At 37.5% G+C, this 18,993-nt stretch overlaps 1 protein-coding gene across 2 annotated transcripts in view; it reads left to right on the forward strand.

The window, feature by feature from the left end:
• The window catches only part of NETO2 (neuropilin and tolloid like 2), a gene marked incomplete at both ends in the record, with an annotated part of 80,170 nt that extends 63,083 nt beyond the window's left edge, over positions 1 to 17,087 (forward strand). For both annotated transcript variants that reach the window (XM_081215769.1, XM_081215770.1), the window contains 2 exons: positions 15,238 to 15,351; positions 16,507 to 17,087. In XM_081215769.1, the coding sequence (XP_081071895.1) occupies positions 15,238 to 15,351; positions 16,507 to 17,087 (695 nt within the window). The remainder of the gene's footprint in view (positions 1 to 15,237; positions 15,352 to 16,506) is intronic.
• Between the last annotated feature and the right edge of the window lie 1,906 nt (positions 17,088 to 18,993).

Consider the following 18,993-nt stretch of genomic DNA (forward strand, 5'->3'; position numbering starts at 1 on the left):
GTGCATTAATTTTGTATCGTGCAACTTTACCAAATTCATTGATGAGCTCTAGTAGTTTTCTGGTAGCATCTTTAGGATTCTCTATGTATAGTATCATGTCATCTGCAAACAGTGACAGCTTTACTTCTTCTTTTCCGATTTGGATTCCTTTTATTTCCTTTTCTTCTCTGATTGCTGTGGCTAAAACTTCCAAAACTATGTTGAATAAGAGTGGTGAGAGTGAGCAACCTTGTCTTGTTCCTGATCTTAGTGGAAATGGTTTCAGTTTTTCGCCATTGAGGACAATGCTGGCTGTGGGTTTGTCATATATGGCCTTTATTATGTTGAGGAAAGTTCCCTCTATGCCTACTTTCTGCAGGGTTTTTATCATAAATGGGTGTTGAATTTTGTCGAAAGCTTTCTCTGCATCTATTGAGATGATCATATGGTTTTTCTCCTTCAATTTGTTAATATGGTGTATCATGTTGATTGATTTGCATATATTGAAGAATCCTTGCATTCCTGGAATAAACCCCACTTGATCATGGTGTATGATCGTTTTAATGTGCTATGGGATTCTGTTTGCTAGTATTTTGTTGAGGATTTTTTCATCTATGTTCATCAGTGATATTGGCCTGTAGTTTTCTTTCTTTGTGACATCCTTGTCTGGTTTTGGTATCAAGGTGATGGTGGCCTCGTAGAATGAGTTTGGGAGTGTTCCTCCCTCTGCTCTATTTTGGAAGAGTTTGAGAAGGATAGGTGTTAGCTCTTCTCTAAATGCTTGATAGAATTCGCCTGTGAAGCCATCTGGTCCTGGGCTTTTGTTTCTTGGAAGATTTTTAATCACAGTTTCAATTTCAGGGCTTGTGATCGGTCTGTTCATATGTTCTATTTCTTCCTGATTCAGTCTTGGCAGGTTGTGCATTTCTAAGAGTTTGTCCATTTCTTCCAGGTTGTCCATTTTATTGGCATAGAGTTGCTTGTAGTAATCTCTCATGATCTTTTGTATTTCTGCAGTGTCAGTTGTTACTTCTCCTTTTTCATTTCTAATTCTATTGATTTGAGTCTTCTCCCTTTTTTTCTTGATGAGTCTGGCTAATGGTTTATCAATTTTGTTTATCTTCTCAAAGAACCAGCTTTTAGTTTTATTGATCTTTGCTATCATTTCCTTCATTTCTTTTTCATTTATTTCTGATCTGATTTTTATGATTTCTTTCCTTCTGCTAACTTTGGGTGTTTTTTTGTTCTTCTTTCTCTAATTGCTTTAGGTGCAAGGTTAGGTTGTTTATTCGAGATGTTTCCTGTTTCTTAAGGTGGGATTGTATTGCTATAAACTTCCCTCTTAGAACTGCTTTTGCTGCATCCCATAGGTTTTGGGTCATCGTGTCTCCATTGTCATTTGTTTCTAGGTATTTTTTAATTTCCTTTTTGATTTCTTCAGCGATCACTTCGTTATTAAGTAGTGTATTGTTTAGCCTCCATGTGTTTGTATTTTTTACAGCTCTTTTCCTGTAATTGATATCTATTCTCATAGCAGTGTGGTCAGAAAAGATACTTGATATAATTTCAATTTTCTTAAATTTACCAAGGCTTGATTTGTGACCCAAGATATGATCTATCCTGGAGAATGTTCCATGAGCACTTGAGAAAAATGTGTATTCTGTTGTTTTTGGATGGAATGTCCTATAAATATCAATTAAGTCCATCTTGTTTAATGTATCATTTAAAGCTTGTGTTTCCTTATTTATTTTCATTTTGGATGATCTGTCCATTGGTGAAAGTGGGGTGTTAAAGTCCCCTACTATGATTGTGTTACTGTCGATTTCTCCTTTTATGGCTGTTAGTGTTTGCCTTATGTATTGAGGTGCTCCTATGTTGGGTGAATAAATATTTACAATTGTTATATCTTCTTCTTGGATCAATCCCTTGATCATTATGTAGTGTCCTTCTTTGTCTCTTCTAATAGTCTTTATTTTAAAGTCTATTTTGTCTGATATGAGAATTGCTACTCCAGCTTTCTTTTGATTTCCATTTGCATGGAATATCTTTTTTCATCCCCTTACTTTCAGTCTGTATGTATCTCTAGGTCTGAAGTGGGTCCCTTGTAGACAGCATATATATGGGTCTTGTTTTTGTATCCATTCAGCCAATCTGTGTCTTTTGGTGGGAGCATTTAGTCCATTTACATTTAAGGTAGTTATCGATACGTATGTTCCTATTCCCATTTTCTTAATTGTTTTGGGTTCGTTATTGTAGGTCTTTTCCTTCTGTTGTGTTTCTTGCCTAGAGAAGTTCCTTTAGCATTTGTTGTAAAGCTGGTTTGGTGGTGCTGAACTCTCTCAGCTTTTGCTTGTCTGTAAAGGTTTTAATTTCTCCATCAAATCTGAGTGAGATCCTTGCTGGGTAGAGTAATCTTGGTTGCAGGTTTTTCTCCTTCATCACTTTAATTATGTCCTGCCACTCCCTTCTGGCTTGTAGAGTTTCTGCTGAGAGATCAGCTGTTATCCTGATGGGGATTCCCTTGTGTGTTATTTGTTGTTTTTGCCTTGCTGCTTTTCATATGATTTCTTTGTGTTTAATTTTTGACAGTTTGATTAATATGTGTCTTGGTGTATTTCTCCTTGGATTTATTCTGTATGGGACTCTCTGTGCCTCCTGGACTTGATTAACTATTTCCTTTCCCATATTAGGGAAGTTTTCAACTATAATCTCTTCAAATATTTTCTCAGTCCCTTTCTTTTTCTCTTCTTCTTCTGGAACCCCTATAATTCGAATGTTGGTGCATTTAATGTTGTCCCAGACGTCTCTGAGACTGTCCTCTGTTCTTTTCATTCTTTTTTCTTTATTTTGCTCTGCATCAGTTATTTCCACTATTTTATCTTCCACCTCACTTATCCGTTCTTCTGCCTCAGTTATTCTGCTATTGATCCCATCTAGAGTATTTTTCATTTCATTTATTGTGTTTTTTAATCGATGCTTGATTCATCTTTAGTTCTTCTAGGTCCTTGTTAACTATTTCTTGCATTTTGTCTATTCTATTTCCAAGATTTTGGATCTGGGAAATAGAATCTTGGATCATCTTTACTATCATTATTCTGAATTCTTTTTCAGGTAGACTGCCTATTACGTCTTCATTTGTTAGGTCTTTTGGGTTTTTATCTTGCTCCTTCTCCTGCTGTGTGTTTTTCTGTCTTCTCATTTTGCTTATGTTACTGTGTTTGGGGTCTCCTTTTTGCAGGCTGCAGGTTCGTAGTTCCCGTTATTTTTGGTGTCTGTCCCCAGTGGCTAAGGTTGGTTTAGTGGGTTGTGTAGGCTTCCTGGTGGAGGGGACTAGTGCCTGTGTTCTGGTGGATGAGGCTGGATCTTGTCTTTCTGGTGGGCAGGTCCACGTCTGGTGGTGTGTTTTGGGGTGTCTGCGGACTTTTTATGATTTTAGGCAGCCTCTGCTAATGGGTGGCGTTGTGTTCCTGTCTTGCTAGTTGTTTGGCATAGGGTGTCCAGCACTGTATCTTGCTGGTCGTTGAGTGAAGCTGGGTGTTGGTGTTGAGATGGAGATCTCTGGAAGATTTTCGCCATTTGATATTATGTGGAGCTGGGAGGTCTCTTGTGGACCAGTGTCCTGAAGTTGGCTCTCCCACCTCAGAGGCACAGCACTGACTCCTGGCTCCTCAATTTGGGATGATTTGTTGTCTATTCATGTATTCCACAGATGCAGGGTACATCAAGTTGATTGTGAAGCTTTAATCCGCTGCTTCTGAGGCTGCTGGGAGAGATTTCCCTTTCTCTTCTTTGTTCTCACAGCTCCCGGGTCTCAGCTTTGGATTTGGCCCCGCCTCTGCATGTAGGTCGCCGGAGGGCATCTGTTCTTCACTCAGGACAGGGTTAAAGGAGCAGCCACTTTGGGTACTCTGGCTCACTCAGGCCGGGGGGGGGTGGGAGGGAGGGGCACGGAGTGCGGGGCGAGCCTGCAGCGGCAGAGGCCGGCGTGACATTGCACCAGCCCGAGGCGCGCCGTGCGTTCTCCCAGGGAAGCCGTCCCTGGATCCCGGGACCCCAGCAGTGACGAGCTGGACAGGCTCCCAGAAGGGCAGCATGGACAGTGACCTGCGCTCGCACACAGGCCTCTTGGCAGCGGCAGCAGCAGCCCCAGCGTCCCACACCCGTCTCTGGGCTCCGCACTTTCAGCCGCAGCTTGCGCCCGTCTCTGGAGCTCCTTTAAGCAGCGCTCTTAATCCCCTCTCCTCGCGCACCAGGAAACCAAGAGGGAAGAAAAAGTCTCTTGCCTCTTCGGCAGCTCCAGAGTTTTCCCAGACTCCCTCCCGGCTAGCTGTGGCGCATTAGCCCGCTTCAGGCTTAGTTCTCGCCGCCAGCCCCAGTCCTCTCCCTGCGCTCTGACTGAAGCCCGAGCCTCAGCTTCCAGCGCCGCCCGCCCCGGCGGGCGAGCAGACAAGCCTCTTGGGCTGGTGAGTGCCAGTTGGCACTGATCCTCTGTGCGGGAATCTCTCCGCTTTGCCCTACCCAGGTACGTGGGGAGTTTCTTGCCTTTTGGGAGGTCTGAGGTCTTCTGCCAGCGTTCAGTAGGTGTTCTGTAGGAGTTGTTCCACGTGTAGCTGTATTTCTGGTGTATCTGTGGGGAGGAAGGTGATCTCAGCATCTTACTCTTCCGCCCTCTTGATTCTTTTTTTTTTTTAATATTTATTTATTTTGGCTGCACCGAGTCTTAAGTTGCAGCAGGCAGGACCCTCGTTGCTGCATGGGGGATCTTTTAGTTGCAGCATGCAGGCTTTTTTGCGGGCTTCTTAGTTGAGGCATGCGGACTCCTAGTTGCAGCGTGCATGCAGGATCCAGCTCCCTGACCAGGGATCAAACCCGGGCTTCCTGCATTGGGAGTGCGGAGCCTTACCCACTGGACCCCGCTCCCCGCCACCACCACCACTTGATTCTAAGGATTCAACAGGTTAGTAATTTGAGGCCTGTCTTTAGTTTTCCAGTAGGTGGCACTATAGCACAAGTTTTTGGTTTCTCTTACTGGAGCTGCCTCTGGTTATACAACATTTGAGGATCGGCACTTTGTTCGTTGTCTTCTTCTTTATTGTCATTGCTTGTGCCTCCAGGGTTGTTGGTGCCTTGCTGATGTTGACATCGCCACCTGGGGCACTGGGACTGCGGGTACCTCCACCACATCCAGGGTCTACTGAGTTGCAGGCTCTGCTACCATGGGAGTAGGGGGAGGGGAAGAGGGGAGCTGGGGTTGCAGGTCCCAGTAACGTTGCTTCCCTGTGGCTGCAGGTGCCACTGCAGCCAGGAGGCTGGTGTTGTATGGCCGCCTCCCCTGCCACTACCAGGTTCTTTGGGGTTTCAGGCTCAGCCATAGAAACAAAGTGGCAGAGATCACAGGCAGTGACTCTGCTGTTCCCTGAGTGCTGCCTCCTATTTGTGTTCCAGTCCACCCACCTTTAGATATACAGATGTCTGCAATTCTCCAGCATCCTGGTCTATTGGGCAGAGTTGAGTTATGGATATTTTACTGGTTGTAGACTGAAGGGGAGAGACAAAGGGAGCACTTGCACCATCATCTTGCTGATGTCACTCCTTTTCTCTATGTTTTCTTTTAAAAGCTTTATAGTTTTCACTCTTACGTTTAGGACTTTGATCCATTTCATGTTAATTTTTTAATATGGTATAAGATAAGGGCCCAGCTTCATTCTTTTGCATGTGAATATACAGTTTTCCCAGGACCATTTCTTGAAAAGACTGTTCTTTCCCCTTTTAATAGTCTTGTTATCCTTGTCAAAAATTAATTGACCGTATGTATGTGAGGGTTTATTTGAGGGGCTCTTTACTCTATTCCATTGGTCTATTTGTCTCTTCTAATGCCAATACCACCTGTTTTGATTACTTTAGCTTTGTAGTAAGTTTTGAAATTAGGAAGAGTCTTCCAAATTTGTTCTTCTTATTCAAGATTGTTTTGACTATTCAGGGTCCCTTGAGATTCCATGAATCTTAGAATAAGTTTTTCTATTCTGCAAAAAATACTTTTGGAATTTTGATGGGAATCAAACTGAATCTGTGGATTGCTTTGAGTAGTACTGTTGTCTTAACAATATTAAGTCTTCAATCCATGAACCCAGGATGTCTTCCCATTTATTTGTCTTCTTTAATTTCTTTTAGCAACATTTTGTACTTTTCATTGTACATCTTATATCTCCCTGGTTATATTTATTCCTAAGAATTTTTTTCTTTTCAATGTGTTGTAAATGTTCCATTTGTTCCTTGTTAGTGTGTAGAGATATAACTAATTTTTGTTGATTTTGTATCCTACAACTTTGCTAAATTAGTTTATGTGCTCTGAATCTGTGTATGTGTATGTGTGTGTGTGGTCTTTTAGGGTTTTCTACTTGTAAGATCATATCATCTGCAAATGGAGATAACTTTATCATATCCCTTCCAATTTGGATGCTTTTTATTTCCTTTTCTTGCCTAATTGTTCTGGCTAGCACTTCTAGTACACTATATTGAATAGAAGTGAAAGTGGACATTTTTGTCTTGTTCCTAATCTTAGGGAGAAAGCTTTCAACCTTTCACCATTGAGTATGATACTAGCTGTGGGGTTTTCATATATAGCCTTTATCATGTTGAAGAAGTGTTCTTCTATCCCTACTTTATTGAGTGTTTTTATCATGAAATGGTGTTCAGTTTTGTCAAATGCTTTTTCTGATTCACTTGAGATGATCATGTGGATTTTTCCCCTTCATTCTGTTATTGTGGTGTATTACATTGATTGATTTTTGTATGTTGAGCCATCCTTATGTCCCACTTGGTTATCATATTAAAATGTTGCTGAATTCAGCGCCAGTATTTTGTTGGGTATTTTTGCATTGATATTCATAAGGGATATTGGTCTATAGTTTTTATTTTCTTCTAGTATCTTTGTCTGGCTTTGATATCAGAGTAATGCTGGCCAATAAATGAGTAAGAAGTGATCTCTCCTCTTCAACTTTTTGGAAGAGTTTGAGGATTGGTGTTAATTTTTCTTATGTGTTTGGTAGAATTCACCAGAGAAGCCATCTGGTCCAGGGCTTTTCTTTGTTGAAAGGTTTTTGATTACTGATTCAGTGTTCTTGCTAGTTAGAGATCTATTGAGATTTTTTTCTTTTTGTTCAGTTTCGGTAGTTTGTGTGTTTCTAGGAATTTGTTTCATCTAGGTTAGCCTTTTTTTTTGGTATACAAATTGTTCTTAGTATTCTTTTCTAATCCTTTGTATATGTGTAAAATGTACACTAATGTCCCAACTTACATATCTGATTTTAGTAATTTGAGTCATTGTATCTAAAAGTCTGCCTATTTTGTTGATCTTTTCAAAGAACCAAGTTTGGTGATTTTTATTTTCTCTAGTGTCTTTTTCCTCTGTTTTATTTATCTCTGCTCTAATCTTTATTATTTTAATGCTTCTGACAAAGGCATGGAACTTTTAATTTAGTTTGCTCTTCTTTTTCTACTTCTTTAAGTTATTGATTTGAGGTCTTTCTCCCTTTTTTGCCTCGTTTTTTTAATGTAGGCATTTATAGCTATAAATTTCCTTCTTAGCACTGCTTTCACTGCTTCCTGTAAGTTTTGGTATGTTGTGTTTTCATTTTCATTTGTCTCAAGGTGTTTTCTAATTTCCCTTGTGATATATTCTTTGACGTATTGGTTGGTTAAGAGTGTGTAGTTTATTTTCCACTTATTTTCCAGTTTTCCTTGTTATTGATTTCTAGTTTCATTTCATTGTTATTGGAAAAGACATTTTGTATTATGTCCACCTTTTACAATTAAGATTTTTTTTTTTGGCCTAACATATGGTCTGTCCTGGAGAATGTTTGATGCGCACTTGAGAAAAATATATTCTGTTGTTGTTGGGTGGGGTTTTCTATACATGTCTGTTAGGTCCAATTGGTTTATAGTATTGTTCAAGTCCTTTATTTCCTTACTGGTCTTTTTCTTTTTTGCCATCCTGCTCGGCTTGTGGGATCTTAGTTCCCCAACCAGGGATTGAACCCAGGCCCTTGGCAGTGAGAGTGCAGAGTCCTAACCACTGGACCGCCAGGGAATTCCATCTTATTGATCTTCTATGTGGTTTTATTCATTATTGAAAGTGGAGTATTGATGTCTCCAACTGTTATCATAGAACTGTCTAATTTTCCCTTAAATTCTAACAATGTTTGCTTCTTATATTTTGGGACTCTGATTTCTGGTCCATATACATTTATAATTATTATATCTTCTTGGTGAATTGACCCTTTTATCAATGTACAGTGTCTTTTGTCACTTGTAACAGTTTTGACTTAAAGTCTGTTTTTGTCTGATAATAGGCATACCTTGTTTTATTGCACCGCACTTTATTGCGCTTTATAGATACTGCATTTTTCACAAATCGAAGGTTTGTGGCAACCCTGTGTTGAACAATTCTATTGGCACCATTTTTCTAACATTTGCTCACTTTGTTTCTCTCTGTCATGTTTTGATAATTCTCACAATATTTCAAACATTTTCATTATTATTACATTTGTTATGGTCATCAGTGATCTTTGATGTTACTATTGCAAAAAGACTTGCTCAGATGGTGGTTAGCATTTTTTAGCAATAAAGTGTTTTTAATTAAGGTATGTACATTGTGTTTTTTAGATATAATGCTACTTGCACACTTAACAGACTACAGTAAAATGTAAATGTAACTTTTATATGCACTGGGAAACCAAAAAATTCATGTGAGTACTTGAATACCCACTTCATTGTAGTAGCCTGTAGCCAAACAAGCAATATCTCCAACATGCGCCTGTATTTGTATCACCAGCCCAGCTCTCTTTTCATAACTATATGTATGGAATATCTTTCTCCATCCTTTTACTTTCAACTTAATTATGTCTCTGGATCTAAAGTGAATCTCTTATAGAATATCATATAGTTGGATCTTGGTTTTTTGTGGGGTTTTTTGTGGTACACGGGCCTCTCACTGCAGAGCACAGGCTCTGGACGCGCAGGCCCAGCAGCCACGGCACACTGGCCCAGCTGCTCTGCGGCATGTGGGATCCTCCTGGACCGGGGCACGAACCCGTGTCCCCTGCATCAGCAGGCGGACTCCCAACCACTGTGCCACCAGGGAAGCCCTGGATCTTGGTTTTTATAATCTTTTCTTTTAATCTCTGCCTTTTGAATAGAGAGTTTAATCCATTTACAATTAAAGTAATTACTAATAAGGAAGGACTTCTGCGATTTTGCTGTTTGATTTCTATATGTCTTAACAGCTTTGTTATCCCTTATTTCCTTCATCACAGCCTTCTTTTGTTCTTGGTTGATTTTTGTAGTGACACATTTAGATTTCCTTCTGTGCATATCCTTTAGACATCTTCCTTGTGGTTACAGTGGGGATTTTGTCTTTTTCTGATTGCCTAAGTCTTTAAAGGTATCTTTAACTGTTTTATGAGCATGTGGGAACTTTTTCATATTAAAGGCTGTTGTAGCTCATGTGTAGACACACTGATCCAGCTTATAAGTGGAGAAACTTTGAGAACAGATTTTAGAATTCTTCCCTTAAACTCTTGGTAACTCAAGTGAACAGATCCTCACAAAGCAAAATGGTTTGCTGCTTTTGTATCTCCTATAAAAGTACAAGTGACTTGTCAGTATTTCCTAATAATATTTTGTTGATTTTGCTTATTGTAAGTGCAGATCATATTTCATTAGCTTGACAAAAAACTGCTTTTACACCATCATGTTTTTGACTTGGTTTTGAATGGCCCTTAACTTTAATCTGCATTTGAGTAGGGCTGATTAACCTGTTTAATGGGTTCCTTTCCTCACAGTCATCTCCTATATGAAGAAAACTACCATTTAAAGACTCACCCAGACTTCCTGGATACACTTGCATGTGTATGTTCCCATCACGTATATTTTAAAAAATAAGTGGTATATATTATCTACTGTCCTCAGGAGACAAATGTTTTAGCTTTTATGTCCTGACTGATGAGTATGGTATAATAGTAAGCTATATGATTTTTGCAAATCCGAAGTTAGTAAATATTTCAGTGTAACAGTAAGATATTATCAGGTATTTTTCTTGAGAAATTTGGGAATTACTAATTTTACCCTTTACTTACAATTTCAAAGTATTATATTATTATTCCTTGGATTCTATATTAAAATCATGGTTGTATGTGACCATATACAGTCTTTATTGTAGCTGAACTCTTCTATTTTTAATTTTAAAGATCTTTTTGAATTGCCAGATGATCAGTTGAGTTATGAAGTTAATTTTAGCCAACCAGTCTTCCTACCTGCCTTCCATTCATTTATTTAACTTTTACAATATGAAGTGTTTGCTATGAAGATACAAAAATGGATGATACAGGCCCTGTCCTAAAGGATCTTACAGTCACTTAAGTGAGGTGACATATATGCAAATGAAGTAAATACAGGATTGACTATGACAAAGACCATTTAAGACAGAAAACAAAGTGCTTTCTTATTAAATATCAAAGTTACTTCTAGTGGGCAGCATTGTTTATGAAGCAAGTAGTCCTTGAAGGAAGGTCCTTTGGGTTTATCCTTGAGGGTAGGTAGATTTTAGAAGGTAGAACAGAGGTACTAGAATGAAAAAGGTATAGAATCAGAGCTAATTTGGCCCACAAGAAGTAGTGGAAAGGAGAACAGAGAGAAATGAACTAGGAAAGGTAGATTAAAGCTAGAACTTGAAGACCTTTAAACTAAAGGCTTCATTTAGACAGGCACTGAGGAGTTTTGAAGCATGTTATACTACAAAAAGATATAATCAGAGCTGTACTTTTATTGGGGCATGGAGGCTACTTAGGAGGTTACTTCCATAATTGAGGTGGGAAACCAGGAAGGTCTGAACCAAAGAAGTGACAGTGAGGAGAAAGAAGAGTTGTGGAGACAGACTCCACAAGGATGCAAAGTGACAGTCACTTTTTGGGGCCTGACTGACTTGGAAAATAAAAACTGAATGGATAAAAGAAAGTGTTGAGTTATTTTGGGTGTAGTGAATTCCTCAAGTATTGGGAAATGTCAAGAGTTCAGCAGTGGTATTTGCCACAAGTAGAATCTGCTGTTGCTTTTTATGGATCTATAGATATAACCTCAGTTTGTTTCTAAAAATTGTTTTATTTCAAAAACTTTTCAAACTTGAAAAATGAAAAACAACCCTACAAAGGCTGTTTTACTGTTTCAAATAATTCAAATCAGCACTTGATGCAAAGATGCAGTTAGCAAGAAAGCCTTTTAGCCTTCTTACTTTTTCCTCTGTACATTTACTCCCAACATCTGTACTACCCATGCTGTCCAGTACAGGGTCCATCAGCCACATGTAGCTGGTGAGCACTTACAATGCAGCCAGTCTACACTGAAATGTGCTCTAATTACAGAAATAGATCCCAGATTTCAGACTTAGTATGAAATAAAGAATGTAAAATATCTCATTAATAATGTTTTATATTGATTACATGTTAAAATGATAACATTTTGGATATTGTTTCAGGGCTCCCCAACACCACCCACATGATAGGTGATTTGCTAGGACCAACATACATTCGTCCTAACAGCTAAGATTATTATAGTGAAAGGATCAGTAAGGGAAAAAGATTGTCTGAATCTGGAGAAGTCCTTTCACAGGCTTCATTATGCTCTCTCCTTCCCAAGTGGGGCACACTGAGTATGTTCATTTCTCCAGCAACCAGAAAATGCAGTAATATGTACAATGTTTCTGCCCAGAAAAGCCCATTTAGAGATTCAGCACCCAAGGTTTTATATTGGGGGCTGTTCACATCGGCACTGTCTGCCTTGTGTATACCGAAATTCTAGATTCACAGAAGGAAAGCAAGTAATTCGCATAGATGACATTGTTAACAAAACTCTAGGCACTGTGAACCACCTTATCAGTCAGGGAATGGAGGAAAGCCAAGTTCCCAGATGCCAGCTAAGGGCCAACCTTGCACACAGACCCTTCTAAAGGTAGCAGCCTTGGTCCTGCTGCATTAACTTTTTGCACAGATATATTAAGTTAAATAAACTATCAGAATTAATTCCACCAGTTTATTTTTAAAGACTTTTAAATATGGCTACTTGTTCACATTCTTGACTCACATTATATTTAATTTGGCAGTGGTCTAAACTTATATGTAAAATTCTTCTCTGACATGTTTTAGGTGTTTTCTCTATAAACACTAATGATTTCTCTTTAATACAAATCTGATAATTAAACAGGTGACAAGCCTCCTTCAGGTGATATCTTTACACTAATCACTAAAGGTCAGACTAATTGAAGGCTGCAGTAGACTTAGCTCCATATTCTAAATGTAGCTTTATTACCCAAGAAGAAAAAGAAAACCTCCCCTCCAAAAAAAGTGTGTGATCAAAATAAAGGATTTTGTGAATTTTTATAAAACAAAAGTCCCAGTTTAAGAATGTCCATTTGATAAGCACATTTGAGAGCTCCAAACAGTACATTTTTACATGCTTATCATTAACTCAAATTGTTAAACTCTTTTGTTCTCTAAAATGTTAATGATTTGTAATTATTATTAACCCATCCATGAAAATATTTCTGAGGAGGTTTATATAAATGGACTAATTCTGCATGAGAGATTCACTTCATTTCTACTCATTGTAGATTGCAGATGTAACTAAAATAATATAACTGGGCTAAAATGAATGATATAGAATAGTAACCAGGATATGTTTGACTTCTTCCCAAGCACTGAATGCTAATATATACCTCACTCTTTAAGAAAGGGAATGGTTTTAGGAAAGTAATTTCCAGGACTAGAACTGTGAAAGCAGCAGAAGATATTTTTGTTAGAATAAATCCATAGTGTGATTTTCAGTGACATACTGCCCTACGGGTCCCCTGCAGGCCTAATTGAAGGAGAGAACCATCTTTCACCATCATTGCCACATCTCATCAGAAGTAGAGGGAAGCTAAAATCCTAACCCCCTCTTCTCTCCCACACCATGACCCATAGTGAATAAAGGGGAAAGGAGAAAGTCCTCAGGCTGTAAGTAGAGAGTAGTTCATAGCTGGCAGTATTTTTGCTGTTATCTTTGTCCCTTATTTATAAAGACTTATAATTCAGCCATTTTATATAGTTTTGAATTGAAGCATGTCATTAGCAACCCATGTCAATAACTGATACTTTGATTCTCATTATAAAGAGCTATGCTTGTCCTTTGAAAATCCATAAAGCTTAATACATTTGTAATTTTAAATATACTTCACATTTCTACAAAACGAAATCTGACAATATCAGTGCTGCTTTCTAATTGCTTTAAATAATGTGGAGAACAGTTATAAAGAACTCTATGATAAAAAACTAAGGGTATTTTCCACTCACTGTTCAATCAATAAGAAACACTGCAGAAAACCTCTTTTTTGCCACTTTTGGAACTATGAAGAGCCATCAAAGTACAGTCACGTAATGTTCTGTGGATAAACTTTGAGAGCTGATGATAGTTTCACTCAGAAAATCAGAATACCTAGAAGCCACAGTGCTGTTTATAACTTCACTCACCCTGTCTTGAAAATAGCTTCTCTTCCCTGTATCCCCATGTGTGAACTGGATAAAATAGGTAAAATAAGAATTCAACATGTAATATTATATAGTATGTAACAGAATTATGGTATGATATATAAACAAAAAACAGAAAACTCCAGTTTTTAGAAATGAGGAGTTCAAAAATGCTATATGTTCTCTAGGACACTTGTTATAATTTAAAGTACACACATTTGTGTAATATGATTTTATGATATATATGACACAACAGAAGTGGGTACACTAGCTAATTTTGTACTTGAATAAAATACTACCATACATCTTCATTGGCTTTTCTATCCTTAATCTAACAGCTTATGTATGTAACTAATACTTATTGTCCATATGATGAGCTTTGAGACCATTAAGGTTTTTTTAAGAATTATATCAAATATGAAATTCAATGGCATATATTCCATATATCTTTACTGTTTAAAACATTTTCTTGGAAATTCCGAAGAGTGCTTTTTTTCCTTTTTGTCTGTGGTAATCCATTCATCCATCAACAGACATTTGGGTTGCTTTCACCTTTTGGCTCTTGTGCATAATGCTGCTATGAACAAGTATCTGTTCGAGTCTCTGCCTTCAATTCTTAAGAGTATATACCTAGAATGAGAATTGCTGGAGCTTATGGTAACCTATATGAATTTTCGAGGAACTGCCATACTATTTACCACAGCAGCTGCACCATTTTACATTTCTACCAGCAATGCACAAGGGTTCAGTGTCCCCACGTCTTTGCTAACATTTTCTTTTAACATTTTGAAAAAATGTACCAGGCTATGGCGTAGTGGTTGAGAATCCACCTGCCAGTACAGGGGACACGGGTTCGAGCCCTGGTCCGGGGAGATCCCACATGCCATGGAGCAACTAAGCCCATGCCCCACAACTACTGAGCCTGCACTCTAGAGCCCGCAAGCCACAACTACTGAGCCCACGTGCCGCAACTACTGAAGCCTGAGCACCTAGAGCCCGTGCTCCACAAGAGAAGCCACCACAATGAGAAGCCCGCACACCGCAAAGAAGAGTAGCCCCTGCTCACCGCAACTAGAGAAAACCCGTGCACAGCAAAAAAGACCCAACGCAGCCAAAAAAAAAAAAAAAATATATATATATATATATATATATATATATATATATATATATATATATATATATATATATATATATATACCAGGCTATATACTAGTTTCATAAGAACCATGGGAAATATAGTTGACCCCTGAGTAACAGAGGTTTGAACTGTGCAGGTCCACTTATACATGGATTTTTTTCAGTAGCAAACACTACAGTACTACATGATCCATGGTTGGTTGAATCCACAGATGAGGAACTGGATATGGAGAGGCCTACTATGGGACATGAGCATCTGCACGTTTTGGTGTCTGCAGCGGGTCCTGGAACCAATCCCCCTCAGATACCAAGGGATGACCGTATATTCATATTGTCATTACACTAAAAACAGTCTTTTGGTGCCCAAACTAAGTACAAGTTTACATGAGTCAGCAACAGAGAATATTGGCCTTTGTCTTATTGTTTGTGTAGTACAGAGTGTGTTCACAAAAAAGCCTTTGAGGTAAGATACTGACTTTATAAGAGTAAATGTAAAATAAATCAGGATGAGTTGTAATCTGTTTGCTTTCAGTTCTTAGCAACAAAGTTTCCTTTTTTCCTACAGCTCCCTGCACAGGCAGCACTTTCTTTTGCCATAGCAACATGTGCATCAATAATTCTTTAGTCTGTAATGGGGTTCAAAACTGTGCATACCCTTGGGATGAAAATCATTGTAAAGGTGAGTCTACTGGCAAAGGCCAGCCTTTTTGAGAGAGAAGTGTCCATTGCCTTTCATTAAGAAAAAATTAAAATGTCTTTTTCTACAACTGTGCTTGGTATAACTGCTTTGGCTGGAATAAACACATATAAAATAAATGTTCTCCTTAATGGATCATAGACCTCTGGGATGTGGTAAAAGTGAAGAAAAATATTTATTCTCAACAAAAGCATTTTTTTTTATAGACTATGTTTTTTTAACTTAAAGTTGTTCAAAAGTCAATCATGGTATTTCCTGCCCTTGTTTTCTTGGTCATTTCTATTGTAAAGATATCTTATTCTCATAATAATTTAGATTGTAACCTAGAGTATTCTTATTTTTTAAATTAAATGGAAATACTATTTAATAAAAATCAACTGATGGACTCAGTCTTACAGTGTAAAAACAGACTCATTATAAAGACTGCTTTTTTTATTCCATGAATTTCCTACGCTATATTTCCAGTGTATACTCCCTGGAAGATAAATATGGCTTGTGGTAATACTAGTTGAATGTCTACAAACTGGTTATCAAATCACTGTTTCAGTACTAAGGTTTATCTCCCTTTTATTCTCCCAAGAGTTCAATAAATATCTTACTATGGAAGGTTAATGTAATCTGATATGGCTATCTTAAGTACTTGAGAGAAAGTATTTTCAGGTAATCATTCAAAAACAGTAGACCATGATAACATACCTGAGTGGGTTAGTCAGATCATTTTGGTTCTCTCTTGCTTATGGCCATCAGTAGAAATACTATGGGTATACTCAAAACTACCATAGAGCAGAAAGCTAAACTTGATAGAACAAGGGTATTTTGTTTTGGCGTTTGCTGTATTCATGTATTACTTTGATTTGCAAGCTATGTATTCACCTACCTTCTGAGTAAAGAACCAAGTCCTTTTCCTTTTTCGTAGTCTGTCTAGCTGCGTTATGATTGGTTAGTTTAACCAGAAGTTGTAATGGGATTATTTTGTTTAAAAAACCTAAAAACCTAATTTTAAATTGTATTTTCTGTGTTGTATTTGAAAAAAAATACAGAAGTGTTCTGCTTTACTTAAAAATACTTTACCAATTTGTGACAGGACTCATGAATGAATTTTAAAAGCCTCATCGTTTTTCTTTCTCTTTTATGCAGAAAAGAAAAAAGCAGGACTGTTTGAACAAATCACTAAAACTCATGGAACAATTATTGGCATTACGTCAGGGATTGTCTTGGTCCTTCTCATTATTTCTATTTTAGTACAAGTGAAACAGCCTCGAAAAAAGGTCATGGCTTGCAAAACTGCTTTTAATAAAACTGGATTCCAAGAAGTGTTTGATCCTCCTCATTATGAACTGTTTTCACTGAGAGACAAGGAGATGTCTGCGGACCTGGCCGACCTGTCGGAGGAACTGGACAGCTACCAGAAGGCGCGGTGCTCCTCCACGGCATCGCGGTGCATCCACGACCATCACTGTGGATCGCAGGCACCCAGCATCAAACAAAGCAGGACCAACCTCAGTTCCATGGAACTTCCCTTCCGAAATGACTTTGCACAACCACAGCCAATGAAAACATTTAATAGCACCTTCAAAAAGAGTAGCTACACTTTCAAGCAGGCACATGAGTGCCCTGAACAGGCCCTAGAAGACAGAGTAATGGAAGAGATTCCCTGTGAAATTTATGTCAGAGGGCGGGAAGATTCTGCACAAGCATCCATATCCATCGATTTTTAATCTTCTACTGAAGGTGACATTAATTATTAAGTATGTACGTATGTAGCCTACAGAGCACCCATACTGTGTTCAGCAGCCAACCCTTTTCTCCTGTCAGAGCCAGGAAGATCTTCATTTCCCGTTAACCTAATGTAATGGTGAAGTTTTTATTATCTCAGGCAGTCTATATATGTTAACCCAACCTGGGAACTTATTCCATTCAGTAAAAAAAAATAAGCCTCTATTGCTCAGTATCCTACAAACAAAGCACCAGTTACATAGCATTTGGAGAGATGAGGGGTGGTGGTGCGCCAGGCTCAGCTGCCTGCGGGTCTTAGCAGCAGGAAGACCGCTCCTGATTGATACAGCTCTGTCAATGTTTTGATCCCACAATAAGTTTAAAAGTAAGATTTTTCTTCACATTCCTTTTATTTTTTTCTTTTCTCTAAATTTAATTTCTTTTATAAGCCAGTAATTTTACCCTTTCAGTTTCTTATATAAGTGGTTCATGTATCACACGTATTTCAATATAGGCATTTGTTCTAGAATTTGTCAAAATATAACTAGTTACTGTGATAAGTGCCAATTAAGACACAGAGTTGTGTTTTGTCCATCTGTTTCTTCTTGACTACTTTCTATACTGCTGCCTTTTAATTACTGGATCCTTAGTTTTTATTTTCTGTGATATGATTTAGCACCTTTAAATAAGTCATATTTTGTCTTAGTTATATTATACGAAAAAGTTTCATAATCCTGGGATGTATGCACCATTGCCAGTTATACCTAAAAACTTGACAAAGATTAAAATTTTTAGAAATGCTTTGAAATTTCCCAAGTTTTATCATATTCAGTGATAGCCCATTCATTCCTGTGAGCAAAAAGTCATTTAACGCATTTTGGGGGAGGCCTATCATTATATTTATTTCCAGCGTTTCTCATTACTAGATCTGTGTTTTTTATTATTTTTATAAAAAGATTATTTCACTCCCTTTGTATTGGTTTATCTTGTAGGATATGGTAACCAAGGTTGTATGAGAGTTAAAGGAAAATGCCTAAGAAACTGTATAAGCCTTTAGATTGCTTCTTACTTGGGACAATACGTTTTTCTAGTTCTTACCAAGAATAACAATTTCCACTTTTTTTTAAACTGCACTTTTGACCTTATTTTTTTTTAATGGTATATAAACAATAATTTATAAACATGATATAAAAACTCATTGTGTTTTTTTAGACTTTTGATATTATTTGATACTGTACAAACTTTATTAAATCAAGATTAAAGAGCTACATGACAGATTTCTTTCAGTGTTTGCATTAGCGACTTTGTATACAAATATGCTGTGATGGAACTGTACACTATAATTTATTGTAAAGACCTTGGTAATATGTACATAAGCGTTTGTTTCCTCTTGTAATTGCATTTAGTTTATGATAAATTTTTCACTGTGTGATATTTGTTGTTCTAAATCACTATACAAATCTGATATTAAAATATACATTGTTACATGATTCTTCAATCATGTTATTTATGGCACTGAGATTTTCGATCTTAAGATATGTATGGAAAGGAATCCATTTATTGAATTATAACTAAAAGATAAATTCTCATTTTTGATATTTTTTGTAGTTAAGTTCTCAATGAAATGAGAAATTAAAGTTTCACTGGATTTCATTGATTTTTTAAAAATATCACATCTGTATGTTTTCTCAGATTAATGAAAACTGTGACCTTAAACATGATACATATATAATACTCCTTCAAAATGCCTATTATATCACATTTTTTTAAAAAGTATATACTATCCAGAAGATAGGAAAGCCTACAAATAGTATTGTCTTGATTTAAGTTTTTTTAAAGTCAGCATAATTTCCTGTTTTAAAAATATAACTTGGGAAGGTAAAAAGACTTAACGAATGTAGTATTCAA

The sequence above is a fragment of the Mesoplodon bidens genome, assembly GCF_964165515.1.
Source record: "Mesoplodon bidens genome assembly, chromosome: 18".
Lineage (NCBI taxonomy): Eukaryota > Metazoa > Chordata > Mammalia > Artiodactyla > Ziphiidae > Mesoplodon > Mesoplodon bidens.